A 27379-nucleotide genomic window follows, 5' to 3' on the forward strand; every position below is an offset into this window, starting at 1 on the left:
GGAATGAACACCTGATCTATCTGATCTCAGTTTTGCAGTTACAGCAATATTAGCCCTCTCCACAAATTTTACAAGATTGGGATAACTGAACAGCAGAGCTTCTCTTTAAAGTTCAGAAGAGGAGGGACACCAGAGCATAACAGGCTTGTGCAACACATGCTGACCTTTTAACACATCGACCTGTAGTGCTCTGAAAAGCACCAATGGATAGAGGGGAGAAGCTAGTGCTGGAGGCAACAGGGTGGAAAGGAGAAAGCCATCACACTGACAAGGTACAGTGACCTAGTGTCCATGAGCATAAAGGTGGCTCAGGATAACAACATTTCTGGCAGAAAAAGTATACAAATACTCAGCTGTCTCTTACTCAGATCTAGGTGTAAAAGACAGGCATCTGAGCAACAGTAAAATCTTCTGATGTGGTAAGGCACATTAATGTTGCAGCTTCTGGTGTCACTAAAGAGCCTTTGTCCAGTCAGACTAACAATTTACAGTTTAGAATTAAGGTAAAACAAGCAACTTACTCCTTGGTCTTATTTTACAGGCTTTGCCAGATGTGATCAGATAAAGGCACACATTCAGTGCAGACCTTCAATCATTTTCAACCACATTCAATACCACTTCTGGTTCGGTTTGTGAAATCCCTTCTAAAAGACATAAACCAAGAAATTCTTAGCACCCTAATTTCCCTTTCCTCTATGGATTATTTTGCCTACTTGGAAATACTAGGAAAGCTTCTCTAAATAAGAATAGACCTTACTGTGATGGCTGAAGTCCTTCTCCTTCCATGAGAGGAGGGTCTGACATCACAGTCTGGGAACCAGCTTAGTTCCTTTTCCTGAAAAGAGGCAGGATACATCTTAGTACAGTTAACTTGTCCCTGTATTTCCCATCCTCCAAATATTCCTAGGACGGTGCCTGCTTTCTTCTAAGATGTGATGAGAGAGAGAAAGAGGAGTAAAGGGCAAAGGTAACCAGGAGGTCAAGATGAGATGCTTTCCCTCAGCCTCTGCTAACAAGGCACAGCACAGGAGTTTCACACAGCTTCAGAAACTCTTGTTCCCTGCTGGTGAGCTCTGGCCAAGGCCGGGTTCACCGAGGTCACAGCAAAAGAAAAGGTTGGACTTCTGTTGATCAACGCTGCTAAGCAACAAGTCATAAAAACCAACATCACCCTTGTCTTCTGCTGGTTGCAATTAGAGAACTACAAACAGGATCACAGATTCAGGGCCAGGAGAAAACCTTTAGCAGTGTGAGTGTGCACTGCTCCCAGCCACAGAGCCCGTGCAGCAACTTCTCATTAGACACACACCAGCATCCCCAGCCATTGCAGCCTGCACAGGGCAGGTCAGCCCAGGCCTCTGAAGCTGTAATAGCCTTTGGCTTCTCACAGTTGCAATCTTTAGGTTGTGGTGGGCACTTCCAGCTGAAGAAACAAAGCAGAATTGTTGTCAGCCCCTGATTAACTTCATGAATATTTGAGTCATGTTAAAAGGTGCATAACTAAAGCTTTTATAGGCTACTCTAACAGTGGAAGAGATGTAAGAGGAAATGAAGACATAGTGACACAGAGCAGGAACTCACTTTGCCACAGTATTTTAAGGAAGAATACAGCAATCTTATCATGCATTCTGAAAGGTGAAGCTTTTAAGTTGTGACAAGTAAACAATCTTACTCAAACTACAAGAACTTTCAACTATTCCCCACTTGGAGCACAATTACAAATAAACCCACCTAGTGCCAAAGGACAAGCATCACATGGTCCCATGCAACACACAAATCCAAAAGATAGGAACAGGCATTGAAGTTATAATTTTTGTAAGCTTCACACAGCAAACACTGTCTGTCACACCAGTTTCTGTGGCTTCACAGTGAATTATCCAAGATAATTCTTACGCTCCCGTGGGAAGAAAAATAGAGAAAAATATGCATTTCTCTTGCTGTTCCATAATGTACCTTCTCCATACACTGTCATGAATGTCAGCCCTCTTCTCCTTCCTTGTTCATCAGCTGAACCATACCTTAGTATGACAGGAGGGAATAGAGTATGTCTGTCATCCTTCCATTCTAAGTATGGACTCTAATTGCTTCTGAATTTTTAATTTTGAAATTTTTATTCTCAATTTACAAATGTTCCATTATGAGGGGGGTGGCTCATAATTAAATAAACTGTAAGAATATGACTGTGGAGTAGCTGAACTGGTTTTTGTAAGAGGAATCCTGTTACTAGTCAGTCTGTGCACTGTTGACTGTCCAACTCTTCAGGGAAAGACACTAATGTTTCCTTAAATACATTCTTTACCAACATTTGTTTAATCTTTCATCAAATTATAAAAGTTTTAGAACACTCCAGCAGGAATAGTTACAGAAGCACTAAACTCTGTAAAAACATTTTTCTCATTTTAACTCATGGACTATGTTACTTATTGACTGCGCATCCAAGGGGGAGCAACAGAGCCCTCTGAGAAAGGAAAATAAAAGGGAAATAAGAATGTTTGCACCAGTACGGAGCAAATCAGTAATTGAATCTTGCCACGTTACGAAAGAAAACTTTAGGAAGGGAACTGCGTACAGTTAAAAAAAAAAAGTTTCTTTGTATTCTTTAGCTTTACTCAACACCCATGCCCCAAAATCTCAAACAGCCAACACAGTGCAGATTTCACAAATAAGCAATATATATGAGGAGAACACAAAGGCTGAAGCAGCATGCACAACAGGAAGTAATGCATTTACAGAAGGCGAGGGCAGATTACACATCAAAGGCAAGTTTTTTATTACTTAAAGCAGGACATTACAACAGAAGAGTAGTCAAGAAGGGGTCACTGGGTCCTGTCACTGAAAACAGAGAGATTAGATATGAAAGGAATAAGTCACACTAAGAGCATGAACTTGCTAAGAGCATTTTTTCAACCTTAAGTAACATGGCTGTAAATATTACGTGGGGATCAGAGTAAAGACTATTGAACTGTAACCCTTACACCCCCTGACCTGTTTCAGAGTCCTGGGTAAATCACTTGATCTCACCACACTTGTTTTTGCCAGCTGTGAAACACCAGCAACATCTATTACACAGGCACCTGGGGAAAAGTTTCACACTTGCAGACAAATGCAAGACTTTGTAGAAAATTACTTTGCGTATGTAAACAGTTTATTCCCTACCTCTCTAACTCATTTGTCTATTCATTTGTCTCTCAGTTGTCTCAGTTTGTCATACCTCCAGCTACAAACTCCCTCTTGCTATTGGCTTCTCATGAAGTTATATTATTTTCCCATACTACTTTGCAATAGCTGTGGGTTTAAGTGTTAACATGAGAGCAGCTTGACAACTCCAGAAACTAAGAATATGTCAACATCCTACTCAACAGATTTGTTTACTATCTTTTTTCAGAAGCCTGTTTACTTGAATAACAATATTTCAATGCATTTTGGCCAAGTTAATCCCACAGAGCTAAAAATTATGAGCTGGAAACATTCTTCCCTATCTTGGGACACAGTGGATTGTTTATGGAGTTGTAGCTGACCAGCTGAAGCTCTGCAGTCCTTCTGAAGACAATTCATCTGCCCAGCCCACAAGAACATCCACAAAACTGCACAATAAACTGAGCAGCAGCTGACTGCTCACAACAAAACACAGGCTGTAAAACAAACTATTTCATTCCCACATGGAAGGCTCAGTTCATAATTTGCACAGTACAGCTTTTCAGTTTGGTAGGGGAATCACTGAAAATCAAAACAGGGACCCTCATTTACTCTTTCATTTCCAAAGACTCCTTTCAATATATGGATATTTCTCCATCTATTGAAGTATGAGGCATAATTGAACACATAAAGGTAAATCAGATTTTCATTTAATGCTCTGCTTTAAAAGGAAAATGCAGTTTGAAGAACCTGCTTAAGCCATTGTACTTCTGCTAAGAGTTCATTTGTAAATTAACAATATTATAAAAGAAGCAACAAAATGAGAAAATAATGATAGCCCACGGCTTGAGTGGATCAGTAGATCTGCATCCAGAAAATAAATACTGAAGAGGCTGTAAGACATATTCTGCTTGAGCAGGTGTCATTTGAACAAAGCTGCAGGTTCTGTTTTACTTGCTTGGCAGCTCATGTATGACAGACAAGGAAAACAGCAGTCCTGTCACAAGAAGCAATGACCATAATAAGGGTTTGATCTAACAGATAAACACAAATGAGGTCACCTCAAAACCTGCCACCTGAAACAAAGGAACTATCAAAAAATTGAGAACTCCCTGGTTAAAATGCTGCTGCTCTCATTAATTCATTCCCCACCTGACTGTCATTTCTTCTACCACATACCATAAAATACAGTCAGTATTTAAAGCTGAAAGGACTCAAAGGACACAAGAAGCTGCTTTTGGTTTAGGGCACTCTCTGTCATATTCAATGGAGGCTGTTTAAATAAAAAAGAAACTGTAAGCACTGCATTTCTCTCACAATTCAGCATGGTCAGAACAAAGTCACTGTGCTTCTGCCACTCCATACTTTCCTTCAGCTGCCTCTTTGTAACTGATTGCAACAATCCCAAAGTAGTGATTAAGAAACAGGAGTAAGTGGTCAGGAGTTCTGACAATTTAGGTGATGGAAGCCACTACCACCAGCTACCCCTGTGCAAACTTTCTTACCAAAGAAATTCCTCAGCTGTATGGCCCCTAAAACACTACAATGCCCTTCCTTAGTGTTGCACTGCAAACAGTGCCTAGCAGGTAAAAGTTGGGATCACCATGTAACAACTGGGACAAGGGAAATGAAGAAAAAATCTATTTTGAGGGGGAAAAAGCCCTGAACAAAAACAAACACCATGAAGGTAAAAAGAGGATTTAAGTAACACAATTCAGTGCTCTACTAGAATTGAGTTGCCAGAAGCCAAACAGGTGAAATTGAGCTGAAGTTACCATACCTTTTATGTACGTGTCCAGAAAATCAAAACTGTGAAAATTATCACTTCAAATATATTTCTTTAAAAATTAATTTACCCAAGTACCAACAGGCTCACAAATTCTCCTATTTTAATGGTTTTACTGTCAGATCTCCAAAAATCAGTACTTTTCCACATTATTCTTCACATTTAGTGGGTACCAGATGAGCTCTGCCTTCTAGATCATAGATCAGGAAAATGTTTCCTCCAGATTTTTCTCAAGGGAAAATAGAAAATAAAAGTGCTTTTGGTTGGAAGCAGTCCTGTCTTCTGCAAGAGATAAAGAAAAAAATACTAAACATGACTGGCCATTTTGTTTGAATCCAGAAAATATAAGTCAGATCAGAAAACCATAAAACATTATTTTTAGAGACAAATTATTCTAGTATAAAGACATTTGCTATTAAAACATCATGGGTAACATTTGTCTAATCTGATGTCTGCATGTCAAAAAAAGTCTAGCTACATTTTGCTTTTTAATAAAACATCTATTTTGAAACTGGGATGGTTAAAATTCCCTTCTTCTACTGTACAGTGGGTAATAACTAACCACAGCTTCCAAAGAGGGACCAAACACCACTATGTTCTATTTATATGCATACAATTTATTTAAAACTAAGGCTGTGGTCTGGTGCTGTCAGGCAGTGCAATGTTCTTGCTGTCACTCAAGGTGAGGAAAGAAAATGCAATCCATTCTGGCAACAGCTGCTGCTATATTAGAATGGAAAGCTGCAGTGTCAACTGCTCTGAGATGACCCCACAACCAGAATCCAACCCTGCACCACCACAAACCTCGCTCTCCTGCCCTCCCCAAACCCAATCATTCTACACAGGCATCCAGTTTTTATCAACAGATCTAAGGCATGTAGAAACAGAAGATTTGGAAGTTTATTTTTTTTCCAATAGTGTGTAGTAGTCTCTTAGTGAGTGTTTAGATTTGTCATGATCGCTGCACATACAGAATCCAACAGAATTCTTCTGCAGAGTACAGAATCATTTCAGCTGCAGAGATCAGAATCAACACATAGAAAAAGTGCATTTAATGTTCACGTTTCACATAAAGCACCCATCAAGAGCAGAGTACAAACAATGCTTAGAGACCATCTTTGAATGCCTTCAGCAGCAGGTCAGCTGCCAGCCCAGGAGACAGGACCCCAGCAAGAACCTTTTCCTCCAGAAGCGGGATCTTATCCTTGACGGCCAGGTGTGTGCGGAAGTGCTGCAGCACGTTCTCCTGGATGAGGTTCCACATCCACACCTTCTGCTGCCGGCGCCGCCTGGCCAGCAGCTCGCTGCTGCCGAGCGTGAGCTCGCGGAACTCGGCCATCTTGTCCCACAGCTCCGAGACGCCCTCGCCGGTCTTGGCGGAGACGCGCATCACCTGGGGGTTCAGGGAACGGCCACAGCCAGGTTACCTGCTGGCCTCCGGGCTGCCAGCACTGGGTCAGGCAGCTCGCATGGAAATCAGGAAATGTGTGAGGGAAGCTTCCTTCAGTACCTGCTTCATGAAGCTCTAAGCATATCTGTGCCTTTCCCTCCAATGCCCCCAAAATCTGGGATTCTATAGACCCTGAGATCCATGCTATTTGGGATATTTGTCCAGTTGCTTGTTATGAGAATCATTTTTAGTAAGTCCTTCAGCTAAGAGGCACATTATTGCTCCTTTACTTAAATGTAGATTAAAGTGTATATTCTGGTAGCTATTCTTTCACACTTAAAATATGCTAGAAACAAGGGATTTTAATGTTTTTTTGCCTTTGCTTTCCACACCAGGAATTAATTTTCAGAAATCCAGCACAATCTTTCAAATTGAAAGCCTGAGGGTTTTTGTTTTTGTTTTTTTTTTAAAAAGCTTCTCTCCTTTTCCACACTTAGAAAAGAAAGGTTAATCCTCAGCTGATTTAACTCAGCTTAATGGGTCAATTTCAACACCAAGGTAGAACAAACCTCCTTTACAGATAGTTTATTTATAAAGGAAGTGAGAGTGTGTGTGTGCTTATTCTATATACACATATTAAAAACTAGTACTGAATCTTCTCCTTAGAAATCTACCGAAACCTTTTAATAGATAAAATACAGCATTAAAACTGAAGACCTACAGGATAAGAATTCCCATTATCTAGCCTTTTTTTATATGTGAGAAACTAAAAAAAAAATTAAAGCAATAAGGCAAACAAATGAACTAGTTAAAGAGCAAAGATAATCACAAGCTTCAGAGCTATAAGAGAGAGAGAAATAGATTAAGGGGCATTTTTGGATATGTGCAGTTTACAAAAAGCAAGTGAAGTTTGCACCACTCCTGATGTCAGTAATAGCTCTGCTAGTGCAGATATTGTAGATCAGAGCAGAAATCCTGGGGAGGAGGACTGGCGTTGCAGTGTTTTATGTGGCACATCCTGAGATCAGAGGTGAGACGCAGACAGCAGCAATCACTTCTCCACCACACTGAGACTGAACAACCAACTGCAATTTTTCAAAGAAGCCTAGGGAGACTAGGACAGCTAGGTGAGGAGATACCAATCTTAACTCATTCAGCATGTTTTCTGGGGGGAAAAATAAAAAAAAACTCCCAAACACATCTCCAAAACCCAAACAAAACCAAACCAGACCCATAGAGCCCCACAAAACACAGGGAAGTCCACAAACCTTTGGCCTCCAAACCTTGGAACGCTTGCGGAGCAGCTTCAGGGCGCTGACGTACTCAGCCTGGATCCGCCGGGCAGGCACAAGCAAGTCACCATCAGCCTTGCTGATAGCAACCAGGTCTGCCATCTCAATGATGCCCCGCTTGATGCCCTAAATGCAGCAGGGACAGCAATCAGGAGTAGCCAGAGGGGCTGTGACACGCTGATTCAGCACAAAAAGCAGGTCAAAATGCTTTGGTAGTTTCTAGTTTTCTCCCCAAAAATATATATAAGTAGTAAACATGTTAATGTTAAGCCACAGAGTATCACGTGTTTACATCCTCATACTTTTAAAAACAAAAAAGGGAGCTTAATTGTGCATTAAGTGGATGACACTGAAAATACTTAATAATAACAGTATAATGGACAAAACATATTGATATGGACTTTCTGCACAGATACTGCATGCTGAATTTAAGTTTCTCTTCCTAGTCCCAGGTACTAACCAATAAGAGAAACTGAAAAATACCTGTAATTCATCTCCACCCGCAGGTGGTAGCAGTAATATAAACATATCAACCATATCAGCCACAGCAAATTCTGACTGGCCCACACCTAAAAAATTAAATTCAGAATTTACCATTTACTACAAACTTTCAGTCCCATTAATGTCAGTAATTGTGACAGATCCCAGCACTGCCCCACGAACAAATCCCACTAAGAAAACAAAGACAACAGGAAACATGACAGTTTAGTAAAAGGCACACAGGACTAGAAAACAAGACAGAATGAGCACTTATGTTAAAGCAGTGACCACATGCAAAAAACATGGGCAAAATCAAGGCAGGGATATGCAATTATTAGCACAGCCTATTTTCATGTCACAACAAGACAAACAAAGCAAACCCTAAGCACATACCCACTGTTTCCACGAGAACAACATCGTAGCCTCCTCCTTCACAGAGCAGAATGGCTTCATTTGTGGTCCTTGTGACACCTCCCAGTGTCCCATTGGTTGGAGATGGTCTGATGTATGCATTCATGTCTCTTGACAACTCAGTCATCCTTGTTTTATCACCCAGCAGGGAACCTTAATGTTAAATTATTTCAGTGCAATACAGCCAAACTGCCCTTCTCTCCGCTCCCCACCAATAAATGAGTGAGGACAGACAGATCTCTCATACAAAGTCAGTCAAATAAGAATATCCTAGTTACAGCTTCTCAAGACTCAGCTGAGGACTAGGAAGCTACAGTATGGTTCTTCTACTTCCCAGAAGCTGAAAAGGCCTGACAGGCAGACCTTACTGCTACCAAACACAAAGAATTTGTACTAGGTCAGAATGAATTCTACAACTCCTGAATGGCTTTTTGAAGCCTACACACATCAGGCCACACAGCTGATTCCTGTCTGCTCCTGTCCAAAGGACAAATCTCTGCATCATGATTCTGACACACTTTGGTGCTGGATGTTTTGTTTTAGGAGAGCTGACACGTGTCCCTGCCTTCCTTCTACTCAAACAAACTGCAAATCACATTCAGTGAGATCTACACACTCAAGGCACACTCCAAAAGATGAGAGATGCTCAATTCTTCCAGCTGCTGCAGTCTTGCTGTCACATTTTGCTACTCTACTCATGCATCCTGAAGGCATACATCAAAGAACACAGTCCATCTTAGCTCCATGTCACTGCAATGCTCTAGTTAATTCTTTATAAATAGTTACACACCTCTAACAGCACAGAAGCTGGAAAAATTAATGATGCTGAGTGGCAGCTGCCCCTTATGGAAAGATCAAAATCAAGGTTGTATTATTTGTATCAGAGATACCAAAAATCAGGCATGCTCAGCTTGTAATTTCCCTACAATTTTTTACTGGAGAGTTTCAGATCACAGCCTGTCATCAGTAATCCTGCACAACTTCCAAAAAATTCAGATTTAGAAAAATAAATTGTACGGCAGCATTTGAATACTGGAAAGGGGAAATCTGAAAGAACTACAACACTGATACATATTTTCCAATTTGGTATCACATATGAAGAAAATATGAAAACTTGATTTCTTTTACATTTTACTGTAACAGGCACCAAATCTTCTTCCACTTTGCTCAAAGAGATACTTCAGTAGTTGACAAGGTATTGGAAACTTGACTCAAACTTTGTTTCACACTCACCACCACTTGTACTAGAGGAAGGGTCCACAGCCAACACAGCCACTTTGTGGTTTCTTTCCGTAAGCATCTTCCCAAAGCATTCTATGAAGGTCGACTTTCCAGCACCAGGAGGACCAGACAACCCTAAATAATCACAACAGGAAGAAAAAACCATTTTGCTAGTCAAATAAATAATACATCTAATGAATACCATCAACATCTAGTTGACAACAATTCATACTCTAACACAGCATCACAACAAAAACAAATAAAAGCTATGCCAAAACAAAATAGGAGCTTGACAACATAGCAGCACCTCACTATCCCTCATCTATTGACACCAATATAATATTAGGCTTATCCACATCTGTTTCTTCCCCTCCAAATAAAATTACTTGTACTGTATGACTTATCCTTCATAATTTTCAAAATGTTATATATTAGAACTGGATTTTTCAGATTTACTACAAAATAAACACTCCAAAAGGAAAAGCAAGGCTGTACCTTGAAGAGCTGTTCTTTCCAAAAATAAGGCCGTTTATTTTCATGTCAAAGCTCACAAACTAAGATTAGCACCAAACTTTTCTCACTCCCATGCCCCAGTTCTTGTTCTTACTACCTTTGTACAGACAGGAGAGATGACAGCTGGGCATGACACATGCTAGGAGTCCTTCTCTGTGTAAGGGAAAAATATTTTACAGCTTCCAGGAGAAGCAGGTTCACGTCTCCTTCAGCTGAAAATCAGGCTGCTTCCTAACAGAGGGCCATAAAACAGGAAGTGCATGTTTTTCCTTCTGTAGACTAAAAAAGGGATTCAGGAAGTGTCCAAAAAACACCTTTAGGAAAAGACCAGGTGTGCTTGAACACATCTTTCCCTAAGTGTAGATAACATCTGCAAACTAACTAATGTTTCACCTTATAATAGTTACACAGCCGACCCTGAATAACACACTCCCAAGAAGCCATGATAATTTCTAAAGTATTCTCAAAAGCATTTTTTCATCTCAAACCATAATTCCACTGGACAGAAGTAATCTAGATTGGTTATAAACCACAAAAAAATAACAATGCAAGACTACAAACCACAAACAGTGATAATAAAAGGTGAGGACAGTAATTACTACTAGACAAGACATAAAAGGACTAACCCACTCTAAAGGCAAGTGGCTTTCCTTGATTTAACTTTTCTTGTTCCCTGTGGTAGGATAATACCTTCTGAAGGAGCACCTGGGCTACTTTCTTCTTCCTACTCTGAGTTGATTCTATGAGTGTAATGGATTCGGCTAAGCAGGCTCTGTGGCCCTGGATTAGCCCCTGGTAAAGTCTGTCTATGAGTCTCTGCTCCTGGTCAGAAAGCTCCTCTGCTTGCAGCTCAGGGGCTGCCTGCTGGCACAGCTCTCTCCTCAAAGCGTTAGATGAACAAATCCATTTTGTGCGACAGTGATGTGCTGGCCCGGGAGACTCAAGGCCCGGGAAATCTGCTGGGGAAGTGCAGCGAAAGTTCATGAAGTAAGTTCTTCTGGAGAAATAACAACGAGGGAATCTCAGCAGCAAACAGGGGATCTTCATCTTCTTTGGAACCAAAAAGTATCAGAGTTGTCAGTTCACTTCTATTTGCAGACAGCCTAAAGAGAAGGAAAAACATTTTTACTTTCCTCAAAGCACTTTTGTGAGGACTCAAATTAAGTTTATGTACACCCCTGACCATCAGCTTTGATTTTATCTGTACCCACTGCCTTGAATAAAAAAAAAACTGTCCCCTTTTCCCGCTAAACAGACACAATAAAAACACACTACAGAACCAAAAGCACAGTATCTCTTTATTATGATACTTCATAAATTAAAATATAAAAAAAAGTACGTTCAAAGAAGCCTCTGAGAGCACACACAGCACACTACAAATCCAGGAGCAATCAATCCTTAAGCTTACAGAACTGGTGGTACATTCTAGTTTGACGGGCTATTTTAGGGTTGTTCTTAACAATTATTCGGGACGAGGGCATATTTGCACTTATTTCCATCAGAAAGAGGAAAAAAAGGGGGGTGGGACAGAGTTCAGAGACAAAAACATTTAGAAATAAACAGGAGGAGCTGAGGCCTGCCCAAGGCGCCCGGGCGGCCCCAGCCCCGCTCCCGCTGCGCCGCCTCAGCCCGGGGCGGCCGCTGAGGGGAGGAGGGCAGGGGAAAGCCGCCATTCCCGGCCGATCCCCGCCATTCCCCGCCGCTGCCCGCCATTCCCGGCACCTACCGGAGCCGCCCCGCTCCGCCCCGGGAAGTGACGCCCTCAGGCTGAGCCGGAATCCGCTGCCCCGCAGGGAAAGGGCCGGGAAAGGGGCGAACACGGCCGGGAGAGGAGGGTGCCGAAGGGCAGGGAGCTTCTCCGCCATTGCCCGGGCCTCCAGAGCGAGGGGTCAAGGCCTCAGGGCTCGGGTCCGGCCATTCCATGTGTACACAAACTTCCATGGCCTTGGAGTCACAGTCTCCCTGTGACTGTGACACAGGCTCTGGCCTTTCAGTGATGGATGTTTCAAATAATATTTTCCCTCCTGATTGAGCGGTATCCACTCGGAATCCGTGCATGGCCATTTACTGGTCCTCCCCCCATATACCGGAAAGGAAGAATAAATGCTTAAATCGCCCCATGTGCTTATTAAATCACGTTTATTTTCAGCCTTATTAAACCTCCTCTTCCAATTTAGTTTCCTGTCGTGGAGTGTTGGTTTATCGTGAGGTGGGGTTTGTTTTGCTTCCTTAATTTTTTCTTAAACTATTATTATTTCTCCAGTCATCTCCCAACCCTTTTTCTTCCCGTCTTCTTGTTAAAGTACACAGATCTATTTCCAGTGAATGTGAACACACAGAACCCACTGACTGAGCTGCTCCCAGTGCCTTGCACTATCCCGCAAAGACTTTTTCCCAGTGTCATCACCTGGGCAGTGAAAGTGACAGACTATTAAATAGCAGAAGTTTTGTTCTGAACTGCTGAATGCACAATTCAATCTCACTGCTGTTATTTCAGTCCAGAAGATAATGCTACACAGAGACCTGAACACTTCAGGGCTAAGAAAAGATACAGTTTTGTGTGCCTATCATCATGGGATGAAACCACAGCAGAAAGAGACAAGAAGTTCCATTTTGAAATAGCCTCATGAGGTCTTTCTGTTTAACCAGGTCTTTATTCACCAGAGTTAGCCTGGATCACTATAATCTCTTCATTAGCAAGTTTTCCAAGGCTCTCTGTTTCAAGTGCTGTACTTACACCTTGGTAGCACATCCCCATTACTATTTTAATAGCAGCAGAAACAACAAAAAAAAACATTCTGCTTCTGCTTAATTCATCCTTCAGTTTATGTCCCTTTGTGTTCTCTGAAATGGAATACTTTTGTCAGTGACCTTGGTGAACAGGCATGGAAAAGTGCACATTTCATCAATGCTGAAGAGGAGAGGGGATTGTTCAGTTCTCTATGATAACCTTGTGGACTGGAATAATAGGAGTGAGATTAAAGTGTGCACTCAGCAGTTCAGAACAAAACTGCTGCTCTTTTATACAGCCCACCAGCTGTACTGCCAATCTGATATGGCCACAAACAGGCATGAATGTGCTCTAGAGACATCTGCCTGCAAGAACTGTTTTCAAGACTTTGCACACTGGTGAGGTCTGGAACTCCGAATTGCTCAAGTCATCCTCTTTTTTTGTTCTTCTTTCCCCCTAGCTCTGTTATTCAACAAGTTTGCTTTTCACCAGTCAGAGGCTACAGTCTCCAAATGCCAGATATGAGAGGAAGACTTCCTATTGCCTGGTCAATTATATACACTCTTTTTTTCCATAGTCTTTCATACATCAGAGATTATATAGGTCTGCTAGAACTATGTGCTCTTCTACCACCTCTGATTTCTTTTTACTATAACCTCATCCAAAATAGGCAAAATACTCCCTTAGAGGCTGGGTCATATCTAGAATCTTCTTAATCTACATCCTGCCATGCTACACAGTGTTCTTGTGTTTCTCCTTGTGGTCTTGTAATGTATGCAACGAAATGGGGGGGAGGGGGGGGGGTTTGGTTGTTATTACACACAGCCCAATAAATTTTGGGCAGACTCACTGTATTTGTGCTTTCTAATCTCCAACACAGAGATTTCTCTTGGCTTCTGTATTCTTTATCCATTCATCATTAATTTACTTAACATTGTTGCTGAGCTATTCAGGAGGGTAGTTCAGTAGCTTTCTGCATCAGGCTCTGTTTCTCCTTTTTCTTAAAAATTATCTTTCAAATTTGGGCTGGGGGGAGTGTGTTTGTGGATTTGGGTTTTTTAAATTTCAAATTTAACTCATATTCTGTGTTCTCTTTTCTTCTTTTCCCCAAGGGTGTCAGAATAATAAAAATGCACCCCCATAGTTATTCCATCACAGTCTGCAAACTTCTCCAAGATTTAAGAAAATTGTCTGGTTTAACCTCCTTGCTGCAAATTTATCCCAGTGTTAAAGAAAAGGGTACTGCTGGTAACTCATGAACTAGAAGTCTTCCTTCTGAGCCAGTACTAAATCAAACAACCTGTAAAGTGTTATAAATATTGTGCCATGAACTAAAGGTGCAGGGAGGCACAGACATTCAGGCAAAATGTGCAACTGAATCCAGATCATTACAAAAGAATAGAAAAAGATCCTTCTGTAACTTCTCACAGCAGGAATAGTATTAACACTAGAATCTGCCAAATTCAACCATGCAAATTTACATTCCATCTAACTGGCTTCCCCTTGCAGTTTTAGTTGGATTAGCTCATTCTTTCTACCTCTGGCAACGCTGATTTCCTTGCTCTGTTCACCTCCTCTTTAAGAAAACCCAAAGTAATCTTTGTGCACATAATTAACACAATGATACTTAATATCATCACAGACATTTCTCTACATCAATGTGCTGTAAAGGCCAATACAAAACCACAGTCCTTGCCATAGTACAAACTGAAAATACAGTGGCACCAAATGAGACCATTTGCCCTTTATTTCAGAAGGCAGCCCTCAATTCATTTCAGTTTTCACAGAAGCAGAAAAGTTTGATCCAACCACCTCTTTAGAGCAAAACAGGAAGCAAGGTAACTGTTGATTACAGCTTCCTTTCAAGAGGAAAGGCTAAGCTTTTCAAGGACAGTCTTAGCACTCTAGACAAAATATACCTTCTATCTTATCTTAGAAGATAATTGGACACCTGAAATGAAATCACTAGAAAGCATATTCACAGCTGAAAGTTTGCCTGTTGAAATGCACCTTGAGCCCAGGCCTCAGATCTGCAGTTACAAGACTTGCTCGGGCAAGGAAACGCCAGAAAAAAAGCCAAAAGCCCTGCAACTGTTACACCAATAGCTGTTTGCTGACTGTGAGCGTCCCAAGGTTTTTCTACAAAGACCAGGACAGAGCAGCAGGACAGCTGCCTGGCTAGGTGTGGAGAGAACAGCCTTTCCACAGCTTCCCAGGGCCAGCCACCTACACAGGAGGACAGCCCCATGGCTGAGCAGATTCTCTGTACCTGTGCTGGTGAGGAGCCATAAGGTTGTCAGGAAAATTTCCTTTTCCTGAAAGCCTGGAAAAGGAAATTTGCTCTTTGAGCTTTGCCTGAGACCTACAAGAAAGCATCTGAAGAAAGCAGAAGGAAAACTTAAGTAATTATGGTATTTGTGTAACATTTTTATAAACAAGGGAGCTGAAGTGTCTTCACAAAACATTAGAGCAGTGACTTCAGTGTTTCCTTGTTGGTATGAACTGAGCAGTGATTGCACATTAGTGAGAAATGACATCAGCTATTACAGGAAGGTTTTCTACTGCTTATGCACAAGTTTTTTAATTGTTAATGATGCACTGCCTGATGTGAAGTGATTTTTAAAGGGGACAGATAAAACCATCTTTTCTGTAAAAAAAGGAAAGACATTTACTATATAGGCAAAACCCCCAGACATTATTCCTATACTACTACTGGTTGTAAAAGCCATTTAAATAATGTTCTCCAAGACCAGTTCATTGTTAAAAGTATAGACCCGAAAGAGCAAGTCACTTGCCAGTAAAATAATATTTCTTTTTCTTTCAATTAAAAAAGTATTTAAAAGCTTGGCTTAAAGAGTATGTTTTTCTCCATGGCCACCAATGACTCATGATATCAAAATATTTCTCATGTAGCTCATTATTACACAGCTGAAAAGGAAATAATTAATTGCCTCTTCCTGTTTTTTTTTAATACAGCAATGAAACCATACTAATCATATTTGTAAACATAAAAAATATAATACAATCTGACATCTGGGTTGGCTGAGACACCCTCATTCCCAGAAACTTTTTGCTTAAGGAAAGGCCTAATTGGTTGCAGTTTTTAAGTTCTGTAGTTGCCAGAAACTCATGCTGGAAGTCTCAGTTGTGTGGGCACTTGCTTGCTTACTCTCCAACATGCCCACAAAAGCAAGACTTACAGTCCAAAATTGTGTGCAAGCTAAATGTCCCATTTTTCCAGGCAGCTGTAGCAGATGGGTGTGAAAAGGATAAAAAGGGAAGATTCTGCTAAGATTCAATGCTGTATGATCAACCCATCCAGAAACAGAGCACAGCAGCATTCTGAAAGGCTGACTGACTCAGGAAGGGCTTGCTAAAAAGCCTGTTGGATCATACCCTGTGTCATTGCTTTACACCACAAAATACACAAACACCTTCATGTAAGTGCACCCTACATTTACAAAGCTTAGCCTAATGGTACAAAATATTGTACCACAGAATTAAGATGAAAGAAGAATCCTTCATTAAGACTAAAAAGGAAGCAAAAAACTCCAATGCTCAAACAACAAACACCACTGCAGTCATAACTGATGCAGTTGCATGGGGAAAATTAGCATAGAGCATATGGAAAAAAGTCAAATATTTGTTTTGAGGATGATCAGCTAATAGAGGTCCAGAAGGGAAATTTAGAATCATTTTGTTCAGAAGCTGGTATTTTCATCTAATTGCTTTCCCAACTAGGTCCATGTTTAGAAAAGAATTCTACATTCAAGCAGCATTATCTCAGTATATATTATATTATGTTGCAAGAATCAAAGATGAACACTTGCACTTTCCCCTCACTGGAAGTTAGCTATTCATTTGTTGTCTGAAAATTTGTGCTTTAGTGCAGAAGAATAAAATTGAGAAATAATTCCCGAGACTCTCGCCAGGAGGCTTCCCTTACCTCTTCTGGCCAGAAGGGGAAGCTAGCGCTATGCGGCTGAGTCACACAGCCCGGATGGACTGAACACACGGGAATTCAGGTCACCATCACCATCGAAAATCTGCCCTGTTTGACCACGGCAGAGTTTAACCACCTGAGAAACTTAAACATACTGAAAATTTACTGAGGGTGCATCCAGGAGGCTTCAGAGTGTAAAATCCAAAAGCCTCTCTGCAAGCATGTGTCCCATCTCGGTTTGGAAAATGACTCACAGAACACCAGCAGCAAGTGGCTGTAACCCTGTTGAGGAGCCCCTTACAGCGAGTTTCTGACTTCCCAGCAGGATTTTGCTGCTGCCCTGTCTCTGGTCACTGCAGCAAGTCAGGGATCTCTGGGTAACATAAGACTTACATAGAAATGTAATCTTATTTCCCCACCTAAACCAGAAACAAAATACAAGGCATACATTTTAACCAAAATTCTGCTACTGTGTTAAGACACCTGCTCAGAGTATCAGTGTGGGAAACAAACAGAAAACTTTATCGGACACATATGAATAGTTGCCTTGTTGCATTAATATTAAAGGTTTTTTATTGTTTAGAATGAAGACAAGAAATCTGCAGTACTCACAGCTCAGATGGTTTGTGATTATCAGCATCCTTCATCCTTTTCAGAGAAGATTCAACTGAATTTTAGTATGGAAGGGGATAGACTGAGAGTTTTGGGTTTTTTCTGATCAGCTATTCCATTTCAGTTTCTCAGCATTGAAAACTCAGCTTCTTTATTTGACTTAAGCTAATCTATCAGACATGTTAGATGGCTCTTTCCACAGGGCTGTAGAAACAGCAGCAGTCAGATGCCAAAAACTGTAAGTAGGTCTGTCCAAAATTTCTAGTTTTGTATCTATCTGCATGTCTCTAGTATGGCCTAGACTCAGGCTTTCTGCCATTTCTGGAAAGAAACTTCCAGGAATACTTCATTTCTAGGAACTTCCAGGAATGCTCTCTCTTGCTCAGCCAGAGGCAGACTATTCAAATTGTCAGTGGATGAAACATTTAAAAAATGGATGTAGGAAGTCTTGAGGACAAGTCTGGGTTACACACACACACACAAACACCATCCCTTGTCCCTGTTTGCCATTTATTCCAAGAGAACATATCCCTGGTGCTACCTTCTTCTCATGAAGCAGGACAGATACTAAAACAGATGCTGAGTATGTCAATGAGTGTGCAGTCACCAATAGTGGAGGTCTGACAGAAGGCCTAACAAGCCCATTAGTTTTTTAAAATAATCTAAAAGGATGGATTAAGCAAAAAATTGATAGTGTTGCATTGAAAGTATTCTAGGAGGCCTCCCATGTTGCAGTCTCTCCCCATCACCATCCCTTTCTGCTGCTAACTTCTTGTATGGACTTATTCTAAAAAAGACAGAATGAGTGGAGACTGAAAGGATTAAAACAGCAGTTACTTGCAAAATGAGATGTTTCTTGAAGGGAAGGGATATGGATTTTGTCTTCTTGTATTTTATACCGAACTCTGAAGAAGCTATAAAGAATTTTCTGCTAGCATCAAAAAAATGCAAGAAAATTACAGCTCAAGTCAGAGCTCTCAGCTCTTACTCCATGTTTCAGAATCACATGTCAATGACATTTCACCTTCCCAGTGCTCCTGTTCCAGCGAAGGAAAAGTATGCAGTCATTGAAATCCATACTTCCTTTAGGTGGTGTTCTGGAAAAACAACATTTCATATTTTAAAGCCTCATGATCTACCCATCTAGTTGTGGGAAGCATAAAAATTCTGATATCATCTCCTTAGAGTGCATCCATTCTTGTAACTAAGTCTATGAAAAGAATAAAGGTGGCATCAACAATCTGTTTTAATGACAGTGTTTGTATCATTTCCAATTACACAAGTAACACTTCTCCAAAGTCATTAGTGCCCTGCCATTATAGCTGTCACTGCTTCTTCAGTCTTGCTGCTCTGAGAGCAAAGACTCTGTGGGTTCCTGTTAGGAATACTGATAAGCTTCAGGAAAAGCTCTTTTCCAGATGGTCTTGTATGAGGCATTCATACTCCAGCACTCTCAATGATGGTTAAATGCTCGTACAGAACACACTCCTGAGCAGAAGTGAGGTTTGTTACTAGGATAGCTGTGCAAATCAATGCATTTTTTAGCTGCAACTCATCCTTAACTACACAGGCATGTGGAACAAGGAGAAGAGAGGAAAATAGTTTTGCCAGCTTTATATTAAACCACTATGTCCCAGTAGGCAGGAAAATATGTTTGGGTGACAAAGGCATCCTCAACATCTCTGACAGAATTCAGCTCTTCAAAGTTCAGACCAAGCCCTAAACACAGCGCACAGCAGGAAAGCATCAAGAAGACCTTTGCTATGTCTAGTATGCATTTTTCTAACCTGACACTGACCATCTCCAATGACCAACTCTCCAAAACCTATCCAGATAACTTGTTAGTGTTTAATATCTTAACTGACACAAATCTCTTCTCCCTGCCCCTAGTATTAGACTCAATTCTCTGCAAAGCAGAGAAAAGGAATTTAACTCTTCTTCCCCAGAGTGGCTACCTACACATGCTTCAAAACTCCAGGTTTGACCTTTTCACAGTTAATTTTAAAGCACATTTTATTTACCATGATGTTTTAGAACAAAACTTAGTGAGCAGGCAGTTTCCTTGCTTGATTCTGCCACCATGCCTACAAACACTCCTGCATTAGTTACTGATGACTGCAGTGCCTCAGAGGCTCAGACAGCAGGGCAGCAAGTAATTCAGCAAAGGTTACTTCTGCAAACCCTTTGGTCAGCTTTTCTGGAAGAAGAATACAAATACCTAATGCCAGTTATCTAACCACATACTTTCTTAATGAATGCATTCTAAATAACGAAGACCACATTTTAAAGTCTGACCTGTGAAAGAAAACTCTTTTTGTTCCTTGTGATCTAAGAAAAAGACAACAGCACATCCGTTTTTTTCCATTGAAATAAAACAAAATTAAAAAAAAAACCCACCCAACTTTTGCCTCCTCACTTTCAGGCAATTTTTAAAACAGTAACTCTTGGATAAATGTTTTAACTCTTATTTAAAAAAGAACAGTGAATACTTAGCAAACAAGCAAATAACAGTTTTAAGAGTTTTAGTATTAAAAGGTATCAGAGTAACAGTCAAATAAAGAAGGGGCAAGAACAAAAATAATAGCTTAATCTAAGGGGGTAATTTTTGTTAATTAGTTTAACTAATCTTTTCTGAGCACTAATCTGGACATTCCACATGATCAATTTCCAGAAGACATAAAATTTAAAATTTTTAGCTCAATTATGTAAGAGTCCTGAGATTAGGCCAACTTTTTCATAGAATCATTGATCATTCTCACAACAGCCTTATGAAAGCATCATGAAATGAAGAATGCCTCGAGATTCCCAGGAAAACAGGATGGAAATCCACTGTATTTCTGGTGGAGTGACAATCACTAAAGGCAAGTGCAAAAGACAATAAAAAACACACAGACATAATACCTAACTATAAAGCAAACCCATTTTGTAGAAAAGCAAATTTTAACCAAATAGTAGAAGAAACATTCTAACTACAAAAGTGATTAATATGTGGAACAGGGTATGTAGGGAAACTGCAAAATGCCTTCTAAATTAAACTTTAGTCCTAGACAAAGCCCATACACCACTGAAAGGATGCACTATGCAGCCAGCCCCTCATCTGACCAGCATTTACTGCACTTCTGCATGTGCAGAACATGTACAAGGCTCAAATACGCTTCTAATGCAGCGTTCCTGAAAGAATTTCTCACATATCTTTATGCACCCAAAGTGATGTTTTAGTTTTTCAAAGTTATTTTCCCTCCCCTCACAGCCCTCCGGCTTTTAGATTGATCCTTTCAGAGGCTGAAATTCATAATTCATCTGAAGAACACAGCATCTGTTCCATTGTGAGATCTCTCCCTGTGGCTGGGTCAGCTTTAGCCAGAGGGAAACCACATGGAGCAAGTCCCTCCAGATTTTTCCCTTTCCTCCCATAAAACTACAGAAGAATAATTCATTTCGGGGAGGTGGAAGGGAAGAAAGTTAAGCAGATCCCTGTACTCCCCCTCTGCAGGTATGAGGACTTAAATTTCTCACCTGTTTTCATCCAGCTTTCCAGAACAACAAAACACAAAACCCCAACCAAAACTATTCCTTAAAAGTAGGAATATTATCTTACAGGATGTGCCTTCTCTAAAAAAGGGATATTCAAATTATTTACAATTCTATAATTTGTACTTGAGTAACAAACCTGCAATACCAGGTTAACCATCTCAGACTTGTAGTGTGGAAGTTATATTTCTAAAAAATCCACAAAAAATAAACAGGATACTTGAAAAATGCCCAACAACAGAAATTAAAATACCCCCACACAACTGCTTGTTTTTCCAGGTGTACACTAAGTATCTTCTCATGGTATCACATGAAGTTATACTCTACTTTTTTCAGTAACCAGCCCTTTTACTGTGCTCTCCAAACTTCTGTAAGCATGGAGGAAGAAAGGTTGTGGAAGGAGGGAGCAGGCACAAGTACTGAGAGGTAGAAACTTCACAAGGAGCTTCTGCTTTGGAAAACTAAAACCAGACATGGGCCCATAAATTTGAAAAGATGGAAATTAAGAGTGCCTAATTATTACATATGTCCTAGGAGGATATCATCAGTCTATTGTTACATTCCATGGTGTCCTTTTGGAGGAAATGAGGCCAGCTTTCACAGACATATTAGCCAGCCCTTAGAAGTACACTGCATTCCACCTCTGACAATTGCATATTTAATTTGCTACCTCTCAGGTTTTTACTGCTTACTGTCATCAGAAACTTCTGATGACCAGAGAAACCTCGACCCTGCTTCCAGTGGGGCAGGTCCAGCCTTGTTCCTGTGCAAACACCAAAACCTTCACATGTGCAGGCTTTCACCCACAAGTGCTGCAGATAGAACATTTGTGTCTCAGATGGAATTTAGAGAAAAAGAGTTGGATGTGTAAGGCAACATCTGGTACCAGCCATTCATCCCACATGTGGAAGCCAGTCACAACCACGTTTTCCAAACTTGTGTGGCACTGAAAGGTTCCCAGATGGAGATGTTACTTGGCTTAGGCTTTCAGCTACACTCAGTCCCTTACAAGGGCTGTTTCCTGTCTATGTGCTGGGCAACGTCACATTTTTCAGGCATTTCAGATACAGTTGTAGAGAATGAATTTTGACTGGGCTTCTTGTATATCCCACCTGTGTCAGGCCATGGTAATTCTCAACACAAGGAGACACAGTAATGTTTTACAAAACACAAGGGGTGACCAGAATATGGACAAAAAAGAGAAAAGCCCACATATTCTTTGTATTATTTTATCCACCTTACTATCAAAGGAACAACAGTGCAAGAGCACCCAGACAATTCTGAAACAACAGTGAAATAAACACCAAATACAACAAGAACACTCATAGTGTGGTCAGGATCCTTTCCCCCATTTTATCCAACAAAATGCTCACATTCAAGACCAACCTCCATATTCACTCAGCTGCAAAGTTCCAGGTCTGACCATGCTTGGGATTGTTCCCTGTAGTGGCACTGCCACACCCCTGTCACCCACCCACTGCTGCTGGCACAAAATTGGGCAGTACCTGTACTTCCTCAGGTGATGGTTAGAAAACCTGGCTGTGAACCTTCCCTTACCACTGTACACACATGGATCTTTTTCCAGTGCTTCTGGGGATTGTGCACAGTATGGATTCATCTGGGGCTCGATGGTGCCAACAGATCCTGTGAGGGAATGGATGGCCCCTCACTCAAAGTACACACTGCCAAATCAGGGTCCCCAAACTTGAGGCTCCCACCTTGATGTGACAGATCAGACTGCTGTACGTGCCCTTGCCAACATTAAGATATCCCAGTGCTTTCCTTTTTGAAAATGGTCAATTTCTAGAGAGTTCAGTGGTTTAATATTTTGATTGTAAGCTGCTTTCTATCAGTGTAAGATCAAATTCAAGCAAAGATCTACCACTTTATCTGTTCAAACTTGCTTCTGTGACCTGGGGAAATCACAGGGACACCTGAGGCAATGATGTGATTCCTGAAAGACCAAGAGCAACACAGTGGGTCAGAAAATGGAATGGCCCCAGTGACCAGAGTGTATTCTGAATTAGAGCCATATCAAACATTAGCAGTAGGGGTACAAAGAAACCCCACACTGCAATTAAAAGCTACCCCATGAAAGGCTATTTACAGAACTGCTCTCTTAGCACAAGATAAAAACCCAGTTCTTGAAGTTTTGAGTCTCCAGTGCATGCAGATCAAGGTAGCTTCTTTCTGTGCTGCTTGAGAAAACAGCATGGCCCAAATCCAGCATACAGAGGGATCAAGCTGTGTTTGAGAGGTTTGAAAAGCGTTTGTAGTCAAACCATTGGCTGAATCATGTTCAAAATGAAGCCATGCTTGGATCCAGTTTCTAAATAGTGCTGTTGCCAACACTATGGCCTATGGTGATTTTGACTTGAGGAGACTGGTCCACAAACTTGGAGAAATATCTGATGGGACAGCAGCCATCTTTCAGTCTCCACATGTATATCTGAAAACACTCAGGATTACCAATCCCTAAAGTATCAACAGAAGGCAGCAGTGAAGGGCTCAGAGATGAGACAGACCCTGCTCTCCTGCCAAGAACCAAGTGCTCCAAAAAAACAGTAAAGTGTTACTGCAGCACTGCACACATCCAGTCTCATTCTCCTGCTTTTTCTAATCTCTGCTCAGTAATCTAAAGGAACAGCAGACCGAGAAGTTCAAAGTTATATTAGGAGAAAGGGGAAGGCAAAGTTATGCACACCATTTTTCTTTATGGAAAAGAATGTTTTTACATGTTACAGGGACATTGGGGAAAGCTGCAACAGGAAAATCAGAATGCTGTTTTACAAAAGCAAACTGTGCTCTCCCAGCACATCTCAGCAAGTGACCACTCCACATAAAGCAAACTCTGAGCAAAGCAAGCCTGTAATATAACTATTGCTCATATTTACTGTAGTACACAACTGTAAGTCACAGGTCTTTATCACTGCTATGAGATATCTTAACTCCTGTCTACAATCTGGAGCAAGTGACAGTGTTTACTTCTTCAAAATTAAACTACAGCAGCCTCCTCTGAGCTTTAAAGATTTAGAGTCTCAGATGATCTGGCAGGATCATGAAGAGAACATACAGAACATTCAATTAATGCCTTAGCGGCAGGATAAAAAGGGGAAATTACAAGCCAAGTCTTAAAAAAAAGATCAATCTGCACACATTAGAATAAAAAAATCTTAACATTCCTTAAAGATGATTGAATCAAATTCCAGACTTTTGGACTGTTTGTAAAATTTGGGGGTTTGTTTGACATTACTTTTGACTACTTCAGTTGCACAAGATCAATTAACAGCATACACTGAGGATCATTTTCAACTGCAAGGCATTCATCAGACCTGCACAAAAGCTGTACCCATCTTGTCCATTCCCTGCAGCAGACCCACTCAGCTCTGTAACCACATCAAGCCCAGTGGATGTAAGCATTGTCAATTTTACTGGAGCCACTTCTGTGTTTGCAGCAGGCTTTGATCAGGAGGCTGCCTCTCCATCACACCTGCCTCATGAAAACAGTTCACCACACAGCCCAGGGGACACAGCCCTCCCAACTGAAGGGACTGCAGGTGGGGTGAATGAAACAGGAGCCACCTGTCAGACACCTCAATTAAACTGAACAAAAGTGGGGAACCAGAGCCCTCTGCCTCAGCAGCTCCCAGCACATGAAGACATACAGACACATGATGCACAGTGGCACAGGGGCAGCACCTCCTGGAGATGACAAAAAGCAATTTGCAGAGTTCAAAAAAACAAGGAAAGTTATCAAGAATATAGAAGTCAGTGAGGGGTGCTTAAGGAGCAGAGAGGAGAGAACATCCCCTGAAGGACAACATGGCACAGGTTTCTCTCTTCACTGAGTTAAGCCAAGGACAGAGAGGGCCAGAGGAAAATACAAGCCATTTTCCCTTCCCTCCTGCACAGAATCACAAATGTATTGAAGAAAATGAACTGTGAGATGATGCATGTAAAAATGTACTGCTCCACCACTGCTGGTGATGGTGGAGTTATGTTGTGTATCTAGGCAAGCATCCAGAAAAAGGTAACTGCCAGTTCATGGCCATGAATCACAAATCTCAGGAGCACACTAAGAGGCTACAGTGTGCTTCACAGAACAAACCCGCAGCAATTACTAAAGAGAGCACCAAAACACAGCTAACCTCCAAAGTGTCTATCAAAGACACCTTGTCCCACCTTAGAGTGGGACAAGGCAAAGGAAAAGTCAGGGAGATAGGCACAGCAAGAAAGGTCCATATCAATTTCAGACACTTCTACACTGATTTGGTCTCTTCAAATAATGATACTCACACCTGTATTGCTTAGAGGCTAAAAAAGACAGCTGTAGTTGTCTTAAGACAATAAAGGGACAATAGGTACAGTAGCAAGAGCAGTGACTTAGCAGCAAATGGCTTTAGCAAAGTAGACAGCAATACCAGGTGTCTGGTATTAGCAAGCACTAAAAGATCAGGCCCATGATTATGATACAGGATATGATAAAACATGAATTATTTTTTCCATACCTTCCTAAACCCATACAGGTAAGCATGACTACCTCTCTTAGCCTTCAACAAATCTTTTAAGAGTTCACCAGATCCTCCTAAATTATTAAAAAGTCATCTCCATTCAGGGAGAATTATTTGATTTCCAGCACTCAAAAGCCAAAGCAGAGATTTCAAAACACATTCAGCCCCATGGAATTATTTGTGTCCACGTATACTGCTTTTCCTCAATACAGATATCCCTGTCTTTTCAGTTTCTCCTAACAGAGACTTGTCTTGGCTTTTAAGTAGTGTCTTCTGAGTTTAACTCTTGTTCAGGAGATTAAATGGAGGAAACTATGAGGAAATAAAACCAAATAAGCAACAGGAACTTACCTGGTTACAGAGCTGACACTGTAGGCTCTGTCCGTGTTTTTAGTTCTCAATGTTCTCTGTTTTGTGAGAGGTCAGCAAGAAACTCTTTTTCCTTTCATTCTTGTCATTTGCCTTTAAAAGCTTTCTGACTCCAACTATCCAAAGCAGGGCAAATCAGAAGGAAGACTTCTTCAAAATGATCCAAAAGTTTTCACAGCAGCCTGAAGCCAGCAGTTGCTTCTTCCCAGGTGAGTTCTGTCCTACCTCCTGTGTTTCTGGCTGTTAGTCCGTTGTGGTTTAGCCCCAGCTGGTAACTAATCACCACTCACTGGCTGCTCCTTCACTCACCCCAGGTGGGATGGAGGAGAAAATTGAAAGGGTGAAAGTAAGAAACACTTGTGGGTTGAGATAAAGACAATTTAATAAGCAAAGCAAAAGTTGCACACACAAGCAAAGCAAAACAAGGAATTCATTCACCACTTCCCATGAGCAGGCAGGTTGTTCAGCCATCTCCAGGAAATCCAGGCACCATCACACATAACTGTAATGTGGGAAGACAACTCCATCACTCCAAACACCCTCCTTTCTTCCTTCCTTCTTCCCATTTTACATGCTGAGCATGACTCCGTATGTCACAGGATGTATGCTGGGTCAGCTGGGGTTGGCTGCCCCTACTGGGTTCCCTCCCAACTCCTTGTGCACCCCCAGTCTCTTCACAGGTGGGGTGGGAGGCAGAAAAAGCCTTGGATCTGAGCAAACCCTGCTCAGCAGTAAGGAAAACATCCCTGTGTTATCAACACTGTCTCCAGCACAAATCCAAACCAGCCCCATACCAGTACTGTGAAAAGAAATTAACCCAGACAAAAGCACCTGAGAGTCTCAGGTGCTACTCCAATCCACTCATCTCATTTAATGAAGTGCAGCTGAGACATTCTGTGCCCTCATATGAAGGTACACTTTTTCCTTGCACCTAATATCCCCACACCACAAGCAAAAAGCTGGAGAACAGATAATGAAAATATTATGTACCCAGCACTTCAACAGTGTTATAGAAAAACTAACAACAGAAAGGACTCAGAAAAACTGGGATCCTGCATGTCCCACTTAATTCAGATTACTGCTGAAAGTTTCTGAAGCACTGCAGAGCTACTATTTTCTAATTTCAATCCCTATTTAGGGAAAACAGAGAGGCATTACAGCCCAAAACATAAAAGACAGCAACATTCAAAGCAGTCACAACATAAAACTGTCTTTTCTTACTCCAACGCTTTTTCAAAGTTTATCAAAACTTGCACAGGATCATCCAAATAGGAAAACATCCAAGTAGAAACACTCCTTAAGACCGGCATGATGGATGGTTACAGCACTAATTAAAAAAGAAGTCACTACCTCACAGCTGCATTCCATAAAAAGCAATGAAACTGTTGGGAACAGCTGGGAGTTTATGTAGCAGGGGCTGAAGATATCAAAAACAAAGGCAGTGCCTGAGCAGC

The 27379-nt window shown here is 41.1% G+C and overlaps 1 protein-coding gene across 3 annotated transcripts; it reads right to left on the minus strand.

Annotated features, from left to right (window-relative positions):
* Window positions 1-5007: 5007 nt before the first annotated feature.
* On the minus strand, window positions 5008-27346 carry MMAA (metabolism of cobalamin associated A). 3 transcript variants are annotated; one of them, XM_059470479.1, is made up of 8 exons: window positions 27147-27175; window positions 25908-26224; window positions 10855-11331; window positions 9728-9850; window positions 8477-8647; window positions 8087-8172; window positions 7580-7729; window positions 5008-6314 (listed from the first exon to the last, which is right to left on the minus strand). In XM_059470479.1, exons 3-8 carry the CDS (start codon window positions 11273-11275, stop codon window positions 6027-6029), a joined length of 1239 nt encoding a protein of 412 aa, XP_059326462.1. In that variant the 5' UTR covers window positions 11276-11331; window positions 25908-26224; window positions 27147-27175; the 3' UTR covers window positions 5008-6026. The 3 variants fall into 3 exon arrangements, with proteins under 3 accessions (XP_059326462.1, XP_059326461.1, XP_059326463.1); XM_059470478.1 differs by having other exon boundaries at window positions 25908-27346; XM_059470480.1 differs by lacking the exons at window positions 25908-26224; window positions 27147-27175 and adding an exon at window positions 11955-12005.
* Window positions 27347-27379: the final 33 nt, after the last annotated feature.

This window comes from Ammospiza nelsoni, chromosome 4 (assembly GCF_027579445.1).
Source record: "Ammospiza nelsoni isolate bAmmNel1 chromosome 4, bAmmNel1.pri, whole genome shotgun sequence".
Classification (NCBI taxonomy): domain Eukaryota; kingdom Metazoa; phylum Chordata; class Aves; order Passeriformes; family Passerellidae; genus Ammospiza; species Ammospiza nelsoni.